The 20,562-nt window shown below is 39.4% G+C and overlaps 1 gene segment (V, D, J or C); it reads right to left on the bottom strand.

Annotated features, from left to right (window-relative positions):
- The window catches only part of LOC133084762 (immunoglobulin heavy constant mu-like), a 266,145-nt gene extending 248,825 nt beyond the window's left edge, over positions 1-17,320 (bottom strand). Inside the window, 2 exon segments of the C gene segment in view lie at positions 16,876-17,189; positions 17,275-17,320. Of these exon segments, the coding sequence occupies positions 16,876-17,189; positions 17,275-17,320 (360 nt within the window).
- Positions 17,321-20,562: the final 3,242 nt, after the last annotated feature.

Below are 20,562 nucleotides of genomic sequence, written 5' to 3' on the forward strand. Positions count from 1 at the left end.
GTGGACTGGAGGAGACCCATACAAATCCATGTTAAAATAGAAGGAAATATAACAGGTGTCTTTATGTTTCAGTGGGTGGGGATTTGTTGTTAGTGTCTATTTAACCCTAGGAAAAATGTGTTAGCTCACCAGGACTAAAAATTTAATTTTGTCCTTTGTGGAGATAATTGGAGGCCTTTATTTCTGGAGACCAGATCATATTATAATTCTGGAGGTAATATCCATTATACGGGAGCAATGGGTGATGGTAAAAAGAAGTGGTGAGATTAAATCACAGACTTTTGCAGGTTACCAGTGATGGTCACAGAAATAGGGACAACCATTGTGATGGGCAGGAGAAGGACAGATGTTGGTGGACTTCGTGTTGGTGTTGACCACATGGACAGGTACATCTCATGGCCTCTGTATTTCCCTTTATGAATGCTCAAGAGCATAAGCTCAGAATGAGGTGTAGACTTCAGGAGAGTTGAGGCCAGATGGTTGAGGTCATTTAGCATCTTTGCTGGAATCAGTGAGAAAAGAGGAACCAGAAACTATATTTGGAAAACATCAGTGTGCCCAGGTGATATTAGATTATTTGCCGTAGATGTTACTGAATATACAAGGATTCACTGTCCTCACATTTCATCCTCTGGTTCCACTTGGAATCCAATTTCAAACATGAGGGATATAGATGAAACTTATTTATTAGGAAACAAAATGGTGCCTAAATTTTAAGAGGTATAAGTCAAAGCTATGTAAATATGTTACTGATATTATAATTGTCAATCACTGCACTGGGGTGAAATAAATTAAGGCTAATGATAATAATACAAAGAACCACTGATTTTGTTTTCAGGCCTTGCTAAATCCATAGAATAATTCAAATAACAATCATTCACAGCTTGATATCCATCTCTGGTAAAAGTTAGGGTTAGAAAATTATATTTATAATATATGAATTCTCATTCTCATGGAGGATTTATGTCTCTGTGGACATGCAGCATAGTTCTCATCAGCAAGACAACAGGGAAGTTTGTTGGGGCATTTCAGTTTATCCAGAAGAGCATCTCTGAAGAAACCCATCCTCCATTTACGCATTCCATCCTCGTATCTAAAACAGGTCTTTGAGTTCACTGTCACACGTTCATGCATAAAGTTCCCCAAGGTTTAGGCAGTGAAAGTTCATTTAACTTCACTTTTCACTGAAGTAGAAACACCTAATATTTGAGAAGCATGAAAAAAATACATACATATAAATTTGCCCAAAGACAAACCATAGATTAGAATAAAATATTTGCCGAAGACATATGTAGTATATCTGATTGTTATCTAAAATATGCAAAGAAGTCAATCTCAAGTAGAAGAAACAAGCAGACTAGACATAGAGAATGGACTTGAGGACATGGGGATGGGGAAGTGTAAGCTGGGACGAAGTGAGAGAGTGGCATGGACATATATACACTACCAAATGTAAAATAGATAGCTATGGAACATCCACATCTCCCCTCCTGGACAAAGCCAGGGGGTCCATTCACTGCTGGTGGGGATGCAAAATGGGATGCAGCTTGAGAGACATTCTGGTGGCTTCTTACAAAATAAACATACTCTCACCTCATGTTTCAGCAATAGTACTCTTTTGTATGTATCTGAAAGAGAATAACACTTATGTCAAGATACAAACCAGCACACGATATTTACTTAGCTTTATTCACATTTGCCGAAATTTGAAAACAACCAAGATGTCTTTTCATAGGTGAATATCAATAAACTGTGTACATGCAGCAAATGGACACTGAAATGTCCCAAAGTTTGGCAAGAAAACTCCAAGGTTGTGATTCAGATGCAAAGTAGAGACGCCAGAACAACAGAACTGGCAAGATGATGTCAGGAGTGTGAAAGTGGCCCGTGAGGACTGAGGCTCCTGAGAGGTTGTGCAGAGTGAGGCTGAAGAGAAGACAGCTTGGGTTTGTCAGGAGGGAAATTTTTGCCCCTCTGCCCCTCTTGAGTTCTTGAGGCTGCACTCATAATAAAACGGACAAAGAGAGCTTAATAGGAGAAAAGAAATAAATTTTAACCATGGACATGACTTGTCATAGAAATGGACCCAGAAATAACCAAAGCAGAGAGTTTTTATACTTGTAGACAAAGATCCAATATATTTGTGAGGAATTGACAGGACAAAGAAATGTGTGCTTTTGCTGCTCAAAAAATTGTAAAATTTTTTGTTCTAACTCTGTGAAAAATGCCATTCGTAATTTGATAGGGATTGCATTGAATCTGTAGATGGCTTTGGGTAGTATAGTCATTTTCACAATATAGAGTCTTCCAATCCAATAAACTGGTATATCTCTCCATCTGTTTGTTTAGTCTTTGATTTCTTTCATCAGTGTCTTACAGTTTTCTGCATATAGGTCTTTTGCCTCCTTAGGTAGGTTTATTCCTGGTATCTTATTCTTTTTGTTGCAATGGTAAATGGGAGTGTTTCCTTAATTTCTCTTTCAGATTTTTCAGCATTAGTGTATAGGAATACAAGAGATTTCTGTGCATTAATTTTGTATCCTGCTACTTTACCAAATTCATTGATGAGCTCTAGTAGTTTTCTGGTAGCATCTTTAGGATCCTCTATGTATAGTATCATGTCATCTGCAAACAGTGACAGCTTTACTTCTTCTTTTCTGATTTGGATTCCTTTTATTTCTTCTTCTTCCCTGATTGCTGTGGCTAAAACTTCCAAAAGTATGTTGAATAATAGTGGTGAGAGTGGACAACCTTGCCTTGTTCCTGATCTTAGAAGAAATGGTTTCAGTTTTTCACCGTTGAGGACGATGTTGGCTGTGGGTTTGTCATATATGGCCTTTATTATGTTGAGGAAAGTTCCCTCTATGCCTACTTTCTGGAGGGTTTTTATCATAAATGGGTGTTGAATTTTGTTGAAAGCTTTCTCTGCATCTATTGAGATGATCATATGGTTTTTCTCCTTCAATTTGTTAATATGGTGTATCACATTGATTGATTTGCGTATATTGAAGAATCCTTGCATTCCTGGGATAAACCCCGCTTGATCATAGTGTATGATCCTTTTAATGTGCTGTTGGATTCTGTTTGCTAGTATTTTGTTGAGGATTTTTTTTTCTTTTATTATTTATTTATCTATTCATGGCTGTGTTGGGTCTTCGTTTCTATGCAAGGGCTTTCTCTAGTTGCGGCAAGTGGGGGCCACTCTTCATTGCGCTGCGCGGGCCTCTCACTATCGTGGCCTCTCTTGTTGCGGAGCACAGGCTCCAGACGTGCAGGCTCAGTAGTTGTGGCTCACGGGCCCAGTTGCTCCGCGGCATGTGGGATCTTCCCAGACCAGGGCTCGAACCCACGTCCCCTGCATTGGTAGGCAGATTCTCAACCACTGCGCCACCAGGGAAGCCCTGTTGAGGATTTCTGCATCTATGTTCATCAGTGATATTGGCCTGTAGTTTTCTTTCTTTGTGACATCTTTGTCTGGTTTTGGTATCAGAGTGATGGTGACCTCGTAGAATGAGTTTGGGAGTTTTCCTCCCTCTGCTATATTTTGGAAGAGTTTGAGAAAGATAGGTGTTAGCTCTTCTCTAAATGTTTGATAGAATTCGCCTGTGAAGCCATCTGGTCCTGGACTTTTGTTTGTCGGAAGATTTTTAATCACAGTTTCAATTTCAGTGCCTGTGATTGGTCTGTTCATATTTTCTATTTCTTCCTGGTTCAGTCTTGGAAGGTTGCGCTTTTCTAAGAATTTGTCCATTTCTTCCAGGTTGTCCATTTTATTGCCATACAGTTGCTTGTAGTAATCTCTCATGATCCTTTGTATTTCTGCAGTGTCAGTTGTTACTTCTCCTTTTTCATTTCTAATTCTATTGATTTGAGTCTTCTCCCTTTTTTCCTTGATGAGTCTGGTGAATGGTTTATTAAGTTTGTTTATCTTCTCAAAGAACCAGCTTTTAATTTTATTGATCTTTGCTATCATTTCCTTCATTTCTTTTTCATTTATTTCTGATCTGATCTTTATGATTTCTTTCCTTCTGCTAACTTTTTGGGGTTTTTTTGTTCTTCTTTCTCAGATTGCTTTAGGTGTAAGGTTAGGTTGTTTATTTGAGATGTTTCTTGTTTCTTGAGGTAGGATTGTATTGCTATAAACTTCCCTCTTAGAACTGCTTTCACTGCATCCCATAGGTTTTGGGTGGCCATTTGGTGTGTTTTCATGGCCATTTGTTTCTAGGGATTTTTTGATTTCCTCTTTGATTTTTTCAGTGATCTCTTGGTTATTTAGTAGTGTATTGTTTAGCTTCCATGTGTTTGTATTTTTTACAGATTTTTTCCTATAATTTGTATCTAGTCTCATAGCATTGTGGTCGGAAAAGATACTTGATAAGATTTCAATTTTGTTAAATTTACCAAGGCTTCATTTGTGACCCAAGATATGATCTATCCTGGAGGGTGTTCCATGAGCACTTGAGAAGAGAGTGTATTCTGTTGTTTTTGGATGGAATGTCCTATAAATATCAATTAAGTCCATCTTGTTTAATGTATCATTTAAAGCTTGTGTTTCCTTATTTATTTTCATTTTGGATGATATGTCCATTGGTGAAAGTGGGGTGTTAAAGTCCCCTACTATGACTGTATTACTGTTGATTTCCTCTATCATGGCTGTTAACATTTGCCTTATGTATTGAGGTGCTCCTATGTTCTGTGCATAAAAATTTAGAATTGTTATATCTTCTTCTTGGATTGATCCGTTGATCATTATGTAGTGTCCTTCTTTGTCTCTTGTAATAGTCTTTATTTTAAAGTCTATTTTGTGTGATAGGAGAATTGCTACTCCAGCTTTCTTTTGATTTCCATTTGTATGGAATATATTTTTCCATCCCCTCACTTTCAGTCTGTATGTGTCCCTAGGTCTGAAGTGGATCTCTTGTAGACAGCATTTATACGGTTCTTTTTTTTGTATCCATTCAGCCAGTCTATGTCTTTTGGTTGGAGCATTTAATCCATTTACATTTTAGGTAATTATCAATATGTATATTCCTATTACCATTTTCTTAATTTTTTTGGGTTTGTTATTGTAGCTCTTTTCCTTCTCTTGTGTTTCCTACCTAGAGAAGTTCCTTTAGCATTTGTTGTAAAGCTGGTTTGGTGGTGCTGAATTCTCTTAGCTTTTGCTTGCATGTAAAGGTTTTAATTTCTCCGTCAGCTGTTAACCTTATGGCAAGTCTTTTGTATGTTATTTGTTGTTTTTCCCTTGCTGCTTTTAATATTTTTTCTTTGTATTTAATTTTTGATAGTTTGATTAATATGTGTCTTGGCGTGTTTCTCCTTGGATTATCCTGTATGGGACTCTCTGTGCTTCCTGGACTTGATTGATTATTTCCTTTCCCATATTCGGGAAGTTTTCAACTATAATCTCTTCAAATATTTTCTCAGCACCTTTCTTTTTCTGTTCTTCTCTTGGGACCCCTATAATTCAAATGTTGGTGCATTTAATGTTGTCTCAGAGGTCTCTGATACTGTCCTCAATTCTTTTCTTTATTCTACTTTGCAGTAGTTAATTGCACTATTTTATATTCCAGTTCACTTATACATTCTTCTACCTGAGTTATTCTGCTATTGATTCCTTCTAGAGAATTTTAAATTTCATTTATTGTGTTGTTCATCATTGTTTGTTTGCTGTTTAGTTTTTCTATGTCCTTGTTAAACCTTTCTTTTATTTTCTCTATTCTATTTCCAAAATATAGGATCATCTTTGCTATCATTACTCTGAATCTTTTTCAGGTAGATTGCCTATTTCCTCTTCATTTGCTTGGTCTGCTGGGTTTTTACCTTGCTCCTTTATCTGCTGTGTGTTTCTCTGTCTTCTCATTTTGCTTAACTTACTGTGTTTGGGGCCTCCTTTTTGCAGGCTGCAAGTTTGTAGTTCCTGTTGTTTTTGGTGTCTGTCCCCAGTGGCTAAGGTTGGTTCAGTGGGTTGTGTAGGCTTCCTGGTGGAGGGGACTGGCACCTGTGTTCTGGTGGATGAGGCTGGATCTTGTCTTTCTGGTGGGCAGGACTGCATCTGGTGGTGTGTTTTGGGGTGTTTGTGACCTTGTTATGATTTTAGGCCACCTCTCTGCAAATTGGTGGGGTTGTGTTCCTGTCTTGCAAGTTGTTTGTCCTGGGGTGTCCAGCACTGTATCTTGCTGCTCATTGAGTGGAGCTGGGTCTTAACATTGAGATGGAGATCTCTGGGAGAGTTTTGCCATTTGCTATATGTGGATCCGGGAGGTCTCTGGTGGACCAATGTCCTGAACTCGGCTCTCCCACCTCAAAGGCACAGACCTGACACCTGGCTGGAACACCAAGACACTGTCAGTGACACAGCTCAGAATTAAAGGGAGAAAAACAAAAGAAAGAAAGGGAAAAACAAAATAAATTAAAGTTATTAAAATCAAAAAATTGAAAAGTAATGAAAAAAAAGAAAGAAAGAAAGAAGAGAGCAACCAAACCAAAAAAAAAAAAAAAAAAAAAAAAAAAACCACCAGTGATAACAAGTGCTAAAAACTATACCAAGCAAACAAACAAAGAAGCAAAAACGGACAGACAGAACCTTAGGACAAATGGTAAAATCGAAGCTACACAGACAAAATCACACAAAGTCCATCACTTCGATTTTGGGATGATTCGTTGTCTATTCAGGTATTCCAGAGATGCAAGGTACATCAAGTTGTTTGTGGAGATTTAATCTACTATTCCTGAGGCTGCTGGGAGAAATTTCTCTTTCTCTTCTTTGTTCCCACAGCTCCTTGGGTTCAGCTTTGGATTTGGCCCCGCCTCTGTATGTAGATATGAGGGCATCTGTTCTTTGCCCAGATAGAATGGGGTTAAAGGAGCGGCTGATTAGGTGGTTCTGGCTCACTCAGACTGGGGGGAAGGAAGGGTAAGGAATGCAGGGCGAGCCTGTGGCAGAAGAGGCCAGTGTGACATTTCATCAGCCTGAGGCATGCCGTGTGTTCTCCTCGTGAATTTGTTCTGGATCACTGAACCCTGGCCGTAGCGGGGTGCACAGGTTCCCGGGAAGGGTGGTGTGGATAGTGACCTGTGCTCGCACACAGGCTTCTTGGTGGCGGCAGCAGCAGCCTTAGCGTCTCATGCCCCTCTCTGGTGTCCGGCTGATAGTCTTGGCTCGTGCCCATCTCTGGAGCTCATTTAGGTGGTGCTCTGAATCCCCTCTCCTCATGCACCCCAAAACAATGGTGTCTTGCCTCTTAGGCAGTTCCAGAGTTTTTCCCGGACTCCCTCCTGGTTAGCTCTGGTGCACTAGCCCCCCTCAGTTTGTGTTCACACAGCCAACACCAGTCCTCTCCCTGGGATCTGATCTCTGAAGCTGGAACCTCAGCTCCCAGCCCCCACATGCCCCAGTGGATGAGCAGACAAGCCTCTCAGGATAGTGAGTGCTGGTCGGCACCGATCCTCTGTGCAGGAATCTCTCCAGTTTGCCCTCTGCACCCCTGTTGCTGCGCTCTCCTCCATGGCTCCAAAGCTTCCACCCCACCACCCTCTGTCTCCACCAGTGAAGGGGCTTCCTAGTGTGTGGAAACTGTTTAGAAGGCTCACTAATTTCTCCATGCCCTTGGAAGCAACCTAAATGTCCATTGACAGATGAATGGGTAAAGAAGATGTGGCTCATATGTACAATGGAATATTATTCAGCCACAAAAGGAACGAAATTGAGTTATTTGTAATGAGGTGGATGGACCTAGAGTCTGTCATACAGAGTGAAGTAAGTTAGAAAGAAAAAAACAAACACTGTATGCTTACGCACATTTATGGAATCTGAAAAAAAAATGGTACTGATGAACCTAGTGGCAGGGCAGGCAAAAAACGCAGATGTAGAGAACAGACTTGAGGACACAGGGGCGAAGGGGAAGCTGGGATGAAGTTAGAGAGTAGAATTGACATATATACACTACCAAATGTAAAATGGATGGCTAGTGGGAAGCTGCTGCATAGCACAGGGAAATCAGCTCGATGTTTTGTGACAACCTAGAGCAGTGGGATAGGGAGGGTGGGAGGGAGGTTCAAGAGGAAGGGTATATGGGGATATATGTATATGTATAGCTGATTCACTTTTCTGTACAGCAGAAAGTAACACAACATTGTAAAGCAATTATACGCCAATAAAGATATGAAAAAAATCCCCATGCCCTGATGAATATCCACTAGGTTCTTTTGAGTTGGTCAATCCATACTCCTCTCAATATCAGGTTTAGTGACACCCGTCTTAATTTATTTGGAACAATCTTTCAACTTTCTTGAAATATGGAAAGGCTGAGGATGTTGAAAAAATTTAAGTTGTATTTCTTCATGATTAACAATTATGTCTTTAAGTCATTTCTCTCATCTCACACTTACAATAGTATTCAAGAGAAACGAGGTTAATTCTTCAACATTCACTTAGAAATTTCCTCAGCCAAATATACAGTCATCTCTCACAAGTTTTATCTTCCACAAAACACTAGGACACAAGCACAGTGCAACCAACTTTGCACTTTAAAACAAGATTACATTTCCTCCAGTTTCAAATGGCATTTCTCTCATTCTACCTGACACCTCATCAGAGTGTCTATTTCTAGTGAATTCTGCTCACAACTACTTAGTTCTCTCAGAAGATTGGGGCTGTCTCTATAGGTGTCCTCTGTTTTTTCTGAACCCTTAGCAAAATCACCCTTAATAAACCCTACATGGCAATGTAGGCTTGTTGTATCATTCATCTCAAAACTATTTCATTCTCTACCTGTTACTGAACTGATCTTGGGCCTCTTGCCTGCCCCACAGCAAAGCCAGTTTACTGACACCAAGTTGTAGTGAAGAAAAGTATAGCATTTGTTTCAGGGCCCAGCAAGGTCTATGGGCAGCTCCCGCTCAAAAAACATGAACTCGCCAACAGTTTTTGGGAAAGAGTTTTGAAAGGTGAAATTTTGGGTGAGGGCTGCAGAGTGTGTGACTTTCTTCTGATGGGTTGGTGATGAGGGAACAGCATGGTGTTCCAGGAATCTTGTGCTCAACATGAATTTACCATCCTCCACCTGGGTGGGGGCCTGATGTTCTGTCAAAGAACTAAAAGATATATTGTTATGTATATCCCTTGAGGAGGAACTAGGACTCTGTGTTATCACTGCAAAATTTTTTAAATTTTAATATTTTTATTATATATTGGAGTACAGTTGATTAACAATGATGTGTCAGTTACAGGTATACAGAAAAGTGATTCAGTTATACCCATACAAGTATACATTCTTTTTCAAATTCTTTTCCCATTTAGGTTATTACTGAATATTGATCAGATTTCCATGTGCTATACAGTAGGTCCTTATTAGTTGTCTATTTTCAATATAGTAGTGTATACCTGTCAATCCCAAACTCCCAGTCTATCCCTCCCCCACCACCCTTTATGCTGGTAACTATAAGTTTGTTCTCTAAGTGTGAGTGCTTCACTTTTGTAAATAACTACATTTGTATCATTTATTTTTAGATTCTGCATATAAGCAATGTCATATGATATTTGTCTTTCTCTGTCTGACTTACTTCACTTAGTATGATAATCTCCAGGTCCATCCATGTTGTTGCAAATGGCATTGTTTCATTCTTTCTAAAGACTGAGTAATATTCTATTGTATATATGTACCATATCTTCTTTATCCATTCCTCTGTTGATGGACATTTAGGTTCCTTCCATGTCTTGGCTATTGTAAACAGCTCCACAATGAATATTGGGGTGCATGTATCCTTTTGATCCATGGTTTTCTTCAGATATATACCCATGAGTGGGATTTCTAGATCATATGGTAGCTCTATTCTTAGTTTCTTAAGGAACCTCCATACTGTTCTCCATAGTGACTGTACCAATTTACATTCCCACCAACAGTGTAGGAGGGTCCCCTTTTTTCCACACCCTCTCCAGCATTAACTGTTTGTAGACATTTTGATGATGGCCATTCTGACTGGTGTGTGGTGATATCTCATTGTAGTTTTGATTTGCATTTCTCTAATACTTAGTGATTTGAGCATCTTTCCATGTTCCTCCTGACCATCGGTATGTCTTCTCTGAGGAAATGTCTATTTAGGTCTTCTGCTCATTTTTTTGATTGAGTTTTAATTTTTATTTATTTATTTATTTTTTGATATTGAGACGTCTGAGCTATTTACAAATTTTGGAGATTAATCCATTGTTACTTGCATCGTTTGCAAATATTTCTCCCATTCTGTGGTTTTTCTTTTCGTTTTGTTTATGTTTTCCTTTGTTGTGCAAAAGCTTTTGAGTTTAATTGGGTCCCATTTGTTTATTTTTGTTTTTATTTCATTACTCGAGAAGACATATCAAAAATGACATTGCTGCGATTTATGTCAAAGAGTGTTCTGCCTATGTTTTCCTCTAAGAGTTTTAAAATATTTGGTCTTACATTTATGTCTTTAGTCCATTTTGAGTTTGTTTTTGTGTATAGTGTTAGGGAGTGTTTCATTCCTTTATATGTAGTTGTCCAGTTTTCCCAGCACCACTTATTGAAGAGACTGTCTCTTCTCCATTGTATGGTTTTGCCTTCTTTGTCATAGATTAGATGTCCATAGGTGCATGGGTTTATCTCTGGGCTTTCTAACTTGTTCCATTAGTCTATATTTGTGTTTTTGTGCCAGTACCATACTGTCTTGATTACTGTAGCTTTGTAGTATAGTCTGAAGTCAGGGAGCCTGATTCCTCCAGCTCTGTTTTTCTTTCTCAACATTGCTTTGGCTATTTGGGGTCTTTTGTGTTTCCATACAAATTGTGAAATTTTTTGTTCTAGTTCTCTGAAAAATGCCAGTTGTAGTTTGATAGGGATTGCATCGAATCTGTAAGATTGCTTTGGGTAGTAGAGTCATTTTCACAATGTTGATTCTTCCAATCCAAGAACATGGTATATCTCTCCATCTATTTGTATCATCTTTAATTCCTTTCATCAGTGTCTTATAATTTTCTGCATACAGGTCTTCTGTCTCCTTAGGTAGGTTTATTCCTAGATATTTTATTCTTTTTGTTGCAATGGTAAATGGGTGTGTTTTCTTAATTTCACTTTCAGATTTTTCATCGTTAGTGTATAGGAATGCAAGAGATTTCTGTGCATTAATCAGGCTCTCAGACTTCAGACTATACTACAAAGCTAGAGTAATCAAGACAGTATGGTACTGGCACAAAAACAGAAATATAGATCAATGGAACAAGATAGAAAACCCGGAGATAAACCCACACACATATGGTCACCTTATCTTTGATAAAGGAGGCAAGAATACACAGTGGAGAAAAGACAGCCTCTTCAATAAGTGGTGCTGGCAAAACTGGACAGCTACATGTAAAAGAATGAAATGAGAACACTCCCTAACACCATACTCAAAAAGGATTAAAGACCTAAATGTAAGGTCAGACACTATCAAACTCTTAGAGGAAAACATAGGCAGAACATTCTGTGACATAAATCACAGCAAGATCCTTTTTGACCCACTTCCTAGAGAAATGGAAATAAAAACAAAAACAAACAAACAGGACCTAATGAAACTTAAAAGCTTTTGCACAGCAAAGGAAACCATAAACAGGACGAAAAGACAACCCTCAGAATGGGAGAAAATATTTGCAAATGAAGCAACTGGCAAAGGATTAATCTCCAAAATTTACAAGCAGCTCATGCAGCTCAATATCAAAAAAACAAACAACCCAATCCAAAAATGGGCAGAAGACCTAAATAGACATTTCACTAAAGAAGATATACAGATTGCCAACAAACACATGAAAGAATGCTCAACATCATTAATCATTAGAGAAATGCAAGTCAAAACTACAATGAGATATCATCTCACACCAGTCAGAACGGCCATCATCAAAAAATCTACGAACAATAAATGCTGGAGAGGGTGTGGAGAAAAGGGAACCCTCTTGCACTGTTGGTGGGAATGTAAATTGATACAGCCACTATGGAGAACAGTATGGAGGTTCCTCAAAAAACTAAAAATAGAACTACCATACAACCCAACAATCCCACTACTGGACATATACCCTGAGAAAACCATAATTCAAAAAGAGTCATGTACCACAATGTTCATTGCAGCTCTATTTACAATAGCCAGGACATGGAAGCAACATAAGTGTCCATCAACAGATGAATGATAAAGAAGATGTGGCACATATAAAGAATGGACTATTACTCTGCCATAAAAAGAAACGAAACTGAGTTATATGTAGTGAGGTGGATAGACCTAGAGTCCGTCATACAGCGTGAAGTAAGTCAGAAAGAGAAAAACAAATACTATATGCTAACACATATATATGGAATCTAAAAAACAAACAAAAAAATGGTCATGAAGAACCTAAGGGCAAGACGGGAATAAAGACGCAGACCTACTAGAGAATGGACTTGAAGATACAGGGAGGGAGAAGGGTAAGCTGGGACGAAGTGAGAGAGTAGCATGGACATATATACACTACCAAATGTAAAATAGATAGCTCGTGGGAAGCAGCCGCATAGCACAGGGAGATCAGCTCGGTGCTTTGTGACCACCTAGTGGGGTGGGATAGGGAGGGTGGGAGGGAGGGAGACGCAAGAGGGAAGAGATATGGGGATATATGTATATGTATAACTGATTCACTTTGTTATAAAGCAGAAACTAACACCCCATTGTAAAGCAATTATACTCCAATAAAGATGTTAAAAAAAAAACACATGGCTCAGAATATTATCTGTAGCCCTTGAGGAGGAACTAAATGTCCTTTACATAGTTAAATGGCTAAACTCTTATTATTTTGTCTTGCTGGACTGTTTTCTTTTCTTTCTGCATTTTCTCACTTTTTGGATTCAATGTATTATTTCACTAAGTTTTTTCTACAGACAAGAGGGAGATGGAGAACATGGGGGTGGACTGCCTGGGGAAGGCCCCATCATGTCCTACTCGGCTGCTTTAGTGAAGTACGTTGAAAGTCTTACCATCCTCATCACCGTGCCACTCAAAATGCAGTAACTGGTGGTTTTAGGATGTTACAGAATGTGTAGTGAATGCTCCAGACACCCTTAGTTGACAGAGGGGCTCCCACTTAGGTAAGTGCTCATTTCAGAGCTATGGAAACTGACGTTGTTCAAGACTTGTTCCAGAATGGTTGGCAAAGAGGTGCTGGTTGGTGTTAGGGAGTGTGTCACACAGGTGTATATGGGTCCCATGGACTTCCTCATTTACCCATTTCTCCATCAGTTATTGAAATCTTTGGTTTTATGAAGTAAGAAATAATAGAAATAAAAGGATGACAGAAGCAAAATTACGAAATCTAGATTATTTTTCTTCAATAATGTGCTCAGAAAGTGTGGTTCACCTCACTCTGTAGTTTTATGAGAGCTGAGGTTCTTTGGTAAGGACTAAGGGAGTGTCCTGAGCAGTGGGTTCTTGGGAGAGAAGTGAAGTCTCCAATATCCAGGTGAAACCTCCCAGCACCATCACAGACCTGAAAGTACAGGTGGGGGCTCTATGAGAAAGGATCCCACCCAAATCCTCCTCCTTCACTGCCTGGAAAAGTCTAGTCAGAGCCACATGTTCCAGGCCTTCCCAGGGTGTGGCAGGTTGAATAATGTACCTGAAGTAGTCTAGGTCCTGATCCTGGAAGCTATGAGGGTTCCCTTATACAGTACAGTGACTTTGTAAATGTGGGTAAATTAAGGTCTTGACATGGGAAGTGTATCTTGGATTATCCTGGCAGGGGGAGCAAACCCTGGAGGGACTTCCAACCTCCAGAGCTGAAAGATGTGGTCGTTTTAGGTCACCAAATTCATGTGCATTTTCTACAACAGCCAAAGGACTAGACCAGGATTTGGTATCAAGAGTGGTGTGCTGCTATAAGGAATATCCAAAAACCTGGAAGTGGCTTTGGAATTGGACAATGGGAAGGTACTGGACCCATTTTGAGGCACATGTTAGAACAAGCCCAAATGTTCACGAACACAGTGTTACTAGAAATATGGATTTTAAAGACTCTGCCAGTGAAAGCTCAGAAGAAAGAACAGAGAATGATATAGACATCCTTTAACATCTTAGAAAATACTTAAATAGTAATAAACAGGAGTTTGTTAGAAATAGGAATGTTCAATGTGCTGCAGGTACAACTCTAGAAAATAAGGAATATGTCATTGGGAACTGGTAGGAGGGGAATCCTTGTAGCATGCATACACACCTGCGGGCTCTTTGCTGTATAACCTCATAGGTTCAGGGGATTAGGGGGTGGGCATCTTGAGGTCATTGCTCAGCTGACCACACCGTGGGCCACAAAGGCTTCACATCCACTTAGTGCTCCGCTGGTGAAGTGTCTCAACATCTACAGGGAAGAGTGGACACCCCTTATTGGAGGAACCACAGTGACAGTGTGTCTGCATGAGGAGCCTTCATTTCCTCCAGATTTCCAAGCCCTGGATAGGAGAAAGCCTATCTGCCCAGGGTGGCTGATGATATACTTGGGAGCATGAGATTTATGTCTCCAGATGGCCCTCTGGAGGCTTAACTGTGAACTCATCTGGAGAACTCTGTTTGTAGATGTGAAATCATCAAATATTGATTTTAATTAGATCAATCTTTAATTACATTATTGATTTGTATATCATAATATAATATATAATATGATAAATTTGTTGTTGATCACATCAGCTTCTCTTTTGAAGTGACAGAGCAACTGACACCCACAGACCAAAAAATAATAAAAATAACGTGAACCCTGACCTCACATTTTGTATAAAAATTAACTGACTGGATCATAGATTTCAATATAAACTGTGAGATTACATAAGATCTGAATATAACATTCCAGAAATTCTTCATTACATAGGTCTTGGGAATACTTCTTTGAGGCAACATTAGGGGCAGAATCAATAAAAGAAAAAATCCATTAATGAGAACTCATCAAAATGAAATCAAAGAAACATATAAACTAACTTCTGCTCTGCAAAATAAATTTGGTTTGTACTTGAATTGTCAAATTGAGAACTTTAATTATTTTATTTTGTTTTTTAAATTTTATTTACTATGAGTGATTTCTTTCTAAACCTGACCCTTGTCAAATCTGTGTTATTGACTCTGCTTCATGTCAATTCTCCTGGAGAATGCTGGTTTTCCTTTCTTTGCTTCTTTGGCTGATATCACCCCAGTCTGATGCAGACTGCAATCTTGACCTACCTGCTAATGGCTCTGGCTCCAATATGAGTTCTATTTTAAGGTTTTGAAGCACAATTCCACACTGAGGATGCTGTCTGAAATCATTACAGTGGTCAGCAGCATCCTGCATTTCTCAGACTTGGTTCTGTGGATCCCTGTCCATCACACAAGCATAGACCAGGAGAGAAGCCAGGTCTTCTCACACAGAAGTGATGGATTCCCTCTCTACTGGTCTCATCTCCCTGGTCTTCCCCCCACTCTGTGCATCCCAGGGGTTTCCTTCCTGTTGTTGTTCCTACAAAGTCTAGGTTTTCACTGGTGCTAGTGCTTCTCTGGTGCAGAGCTGAGTCATTCAACAGGTCTCCTCATCTCCACGACCAAAACTACTACAGGCTGTGGGGAAAGGGGTGACGCCTGGTTGTTGGAACCTTTGGTGAAGTGTGGGCAGAGCTAAAGGTCCCTGATGCACAGAGGCTGCCTCCTTCAATGGTCTAATATTCAGGGCTGTGCAAGGAAGTCTTACCATTCGATAATAAAAAGATGAAAAATTCAATTAAAAACAGTCAAGATAGAATACAGAAATTTCATCTGAGAAGAAAAATAAATGTCTCACAAGTATATGGAAAGATCATCGATTTTAGTAGTCATTAGGGAAAAGTAAATTAAGAAAAAAAACTTATGAGATACCACTTCACAGCCACTAGAATCACTATTTTTTTTTGAAGAAAATTAACAAGTGTTGTCCTGGATGTGAAGAAATAGGAAATTTTGTAGACTGCTGGTTGGAATAAAAATAGTTCATGTGCCGTGGAAAATCTCTTTTCAGTTCTTCAAAAAGTTAAAAACAAAATTAATATATGATCTTAAAATTCTATTCCATAGAATACGCCGAAGAGAGTTAAAAACAGACGTTCAAACAAAAATTTACAACTGTCCATAGCAGCAGTATTCACAATAGCCTGAAAGTGGACAAACACTAATGGAGTCCAACTGATGAATGGATAAACAAATGCGATATATCCATAAAATAAACACTATGCATCCAGAAAAAGGAATAGAATACTGATACATATTATATCAGGGATAACCTTGAAAAATTATGCTAATTGAAAGAAGCAGCACAAGAAGACACATACTATATCACTTTATTTACATGAAATATCCCAAAGAGACAAATCTGTAGAGACGGAAGGTACAGGAGTGGATTCAAGAGTCCTTGGGGAGGGAGAAGCTGGAAGGGACCACATGTAAAATAGGAGGTTTTTTTGTAAAGTGAAGAAACTGTTTTGCAACTAGTCAGTGGTGAGAATAACAGAAACGTGTGAATATATCAAGGGCCACTGGATAGTATAGTTCAAAATGGTTAAGATGGTGAATATAATGTTATGTGCTTTTCACCATTACATTAAATGAGTGAGTTTAATTCTTGTTCTACATTGTCCATTGTAAAGTCAGAGAGACCAGGGGGTTACAAATGCAGAAAACAGGAATTTCTGTGTAAGATTTTGCTGTGAAGGGACAGGAAACACCAGAGTGTTTACATATCCTCAGCACCTGCTCCTGGGGCTGACCCTGTGCTCCATGGCTCCTGAGCGTCCCCTGGTGTGTCCTGAGCTCCCCCTGCAGCCCCCCTACTGTCTCCGTGCAGGGAGGTTTGTGTCTGGGCTCACACTGAATTCCTCTCACTGTGTCTCTTGCACAGTAATACACAGCTGTGTCCTCGGTGGTCACAGAGCTCAACTGCAGGGAGAACTGGTTCTTGGACGTGTCTCTGGAGATGGAGATGCGGCTCTTGAGCGATGGGCTGTAGTAAGTGGTCCCATCATTACATATGTTTCCCATCCACTCTAGTCCCTTCCCTGTGGGCTGGCGGATCCAGTTCCAGCAGTAGTAACCACTAGTGATGGAGGAACCATAGACAGCACAGGTGAGGGTGAGGGTCTGTGAGGGCTTCACCAGTCCTGGGCCCCACTGCTGCAGCTGCACCTCGGACAGGACACCTGGGAACAAGGAGAATCAGTCTCTGTCAGTCACCTGCAGTCACAACCATCCCCACATACCTATGCCTGACACCTGAGACCCTACCTTGGGGAGCTGTCACCAGGCAGAGGAGAAGACCCCACAGCCTCATCTTCTTCTAGACCACAGCTGTGCCTTCCCCAGAGACTTCAACCCTGCCTGAGGGGAGAGCTGTGAGCTCCCACAGCCCAAGGATCAATTTTACCCTAGAGAATGGAGGAAAATTTGCATGTGGGGCATCCTTGTCCTTATAAGTGGAGAAACGCTGAATTAGTCTCACCTGGGCCATCTGGGGCATTTGGACTCACTCAGCCTGTCACTCCCAGTAGGACACTTGGTCTGTGTGGGACGTTGGAATCAGGTCATGGGATGGCACCGACTTCGTGATCATTAGAACAAAGCTACATAAGATGAGTAGCTTATTATAATTTTAATTTCTTGTATTATTCAAGTAGCTATTTTAAATGATTATAGTTCTCTCCAGACCCTTTTTGAAATCCAAATAAACACATTAAATATATCTAGCATTGCCAAATTCTATAATCATAAAATTATATAAATTGGTATTTTGATATCAACATGCTACAAATATAATTCCATAATAAATGACAATCTGTCTCAAACTTCCATTTCATTTAATTTGAGCATTTATGACATTACTTTTAACTGACCCACTATCTCCAAATCAGAGACATGTGTTTCATGATGTTGAGTTTTATGATTGTGGCCTGTTTTACTTTTATTTTGTAGTAAATGCTTGTTTCACCTAATAGTTAAGATATACATGTTTTAATTATATTCCTGCAATCAGCATTTTCTGTTAATTTTATTAAATGAATCTTTCACATTTCCAACATTTTAAAATGTGTGTATAAATAAGTATATTCTGTTTTATGTTCTGTACATAATGTGTCTTATCAAATTAAAACTAGGCTTATCCTAAAGGCACACATCATCTGTTACACTGATCTGTATCTATCCCATCACCAATGTCACACGGTCTTATTTCTGTGTATATAATAAATCTCTTTCCACTTGTACAACATCATCAATCATATCTGAATATAACAAAATCTAATGCTAAGTTTGGATTTCTGAAGGTTCCTGTAAAGAGCTGCCCACAGAACCTTCGTCTTCATCTCAGCCATCACTGTAGGTCCCAGGCACACCCCTGGTCTAAGGATTTAGCCCTCCCCATCCTTTGTTACAGATGGAGACAGAAATCAGGTTACAGAATGGATGGAAGCCAGAGACTATGGATTTGGGTGTGGGATTGATTGTGTCTCAGGGGTGTGAGCTTCATGACCATGCTTTCCATCCTCAGTTCCCTGTTGTCTATATTGATAACCAGTGTTGGGTTTGAGTGACCACTGGCCATTTTCAACAAGAGATCGAGGGCAGTGAAGCCCAGTGAAGTGCTGACCATGTTCTCTCTGTTCTCTTCTCAGAGAAGTACACAGAGGCTGAGGTCAGCTAGAGAACCTTGGTCCAGTGCTTAGATCCCAGACTCCACAAATATGAGAGGGACCTCCACCCTGTCCTTGTGAGAGAAGAAGGGAAACTTGGAGAAAGGAGCAGACAAAATCTAAGATTATTTGTGAGCAGAAAAGGGCAAAGTGCACATTCACTGTGGTGACATTTGTATAATATCTGGAAGATATGAGTGTATTTTAGACACTTAAATTCAACAGGGATAATTTTTCACCCATTCTTACCTCTCTATCCTGTCACATAATATCTTTTTCTTTCTTTTTTAATAGATCTTTATTGGAGTATAATTGCTTCACAACACTGTTAGTTTCTGTTGTACACCAAAGTGAATCAGCCATATGCATACATATGTCTCCATATCCCCTCCCTCTTGAGCCTCCCTCCCGTCCTCCCTATCTCACCCCTCTAGGTCATCACAAAGCACCGAGCCAATCTCACTGTGCTATGCTGCTGCTTCCTACTAGCTAACTATTTTACATTCAGTAGTGTATATATGTCCATGCTACTCTTACTTCGCCCCAGCTTTCCCCTCCCACCCCGTGTCCTCAAGTCCATTCTCTAGGTCTACATTTTTATTCCTGCCCTGCAAGTAGGTTTATCAGTACCATTTTTTCTCCTTTTTACATTCCATATATATGTGTTAGCATATGGTATTTTTCTCCTTTTGATTTACTTCACTCTGTATGACAGACTCTATGTCCATCCACCTCATTACAAAAAACTCAATTTTGTTTCTTTTTATGGCTGAGTAATATTTCATTGTATATATGTGCCACATCTTCCTTATCCATTCATCTGTCGATGGACACTTAGGTTGCTTCCATGACCTGGCTATTGTAAATAGAGCTGCAATGAACATTGTGGTACATGTTTCTTTTGAATTATGGTTTTCTCAGGGTATATGCCCAGTAGCAGGATTGTTGGGTCATATGGTAGTTTTATTTTTAGTTTTTTAAGGAACTTCCATACTGTTCTCCATAGTGGATGTATCAATTTACATACCCACCAACAGTGCAGGAGGGTTCCCTTTTCACCACACCTTTTCCAGAATTTATTGTTTGTAGATATTTTGATGATGGTCATTCTGACTGGTGTGAGGTGTACCTCATTGTGGTTCTGATTTGCATTTCTCTAATAATTAAGGATGTTGAGCATCTTTTCATGTGCCTCTTGGCCATCTGTATGTCTTCTTTGGTGAAATGTCTATTTAGGTCTTCTGCCCATTTTTAAATTGGATTTTATGTGTTTTTTTTTTTTTTTTTGATATTGAGTTCCATAAGCTGTTTGTATATTTTGGAGATTAATCTTTTATCTGTTGTTTCATTTCCAAATATTTTCTCCCATTCTGAGAGGTTTTTTTTTTTTTGTCTTGTTTATGGTTTCCTTTGCTGTGCAAAAGCTTTTAAGCTTAATTAAATCCCATTTGTTTATTTTTGTTTTTATTTCCGTTACTCTGGGAGATGGGTCAAAAAAGATCTTGCTGTGGTTTATGTCAAAGGGTGTTTTTCCTATGTTTTCCTCTAACAGTTGTATAGTGCCTGGACTTACATTTAGGTCTTTAATCCATTTGGAGTTTACTTTTGTGTATAGTGTTAGGTAGTGTTCTAATTTCATTCTTTTACATATAGCTTCCAGTTTTCCCAGCACCACTTATTGAAGAGGCTGTCTTTTCTCCACTGTATATTCTTGCCTCCTCTGTGGTAAATTAGGTGACCATATGTGCATGGGTTTATTTCTGGGCTTTCTATCCTGTACCATTGATCTATATGTCTGTTTTTGTGCCAGTCCCATACTGTCTTGATTACTGTAGCTTTGTGGTATACTTGGAAGTCACGGAGCCTAATTCCACCAACTCCTTTTTTC

Source organism: Eubalaena glacialis, chromosome 2 (genome assembly GCF_028564815.1).
Source record: "Eubalaena glacialis isolate mEubGla1 chromosome 2, mEubGla1.1.hap2.+ XY, whole genome shotgun sequence".
NCBI lineage: Eukaryota > Metazoa > Chordata > Mammalia > Artiodactyla > Balaenidae > Eubalaena > Eubalaena glacialis.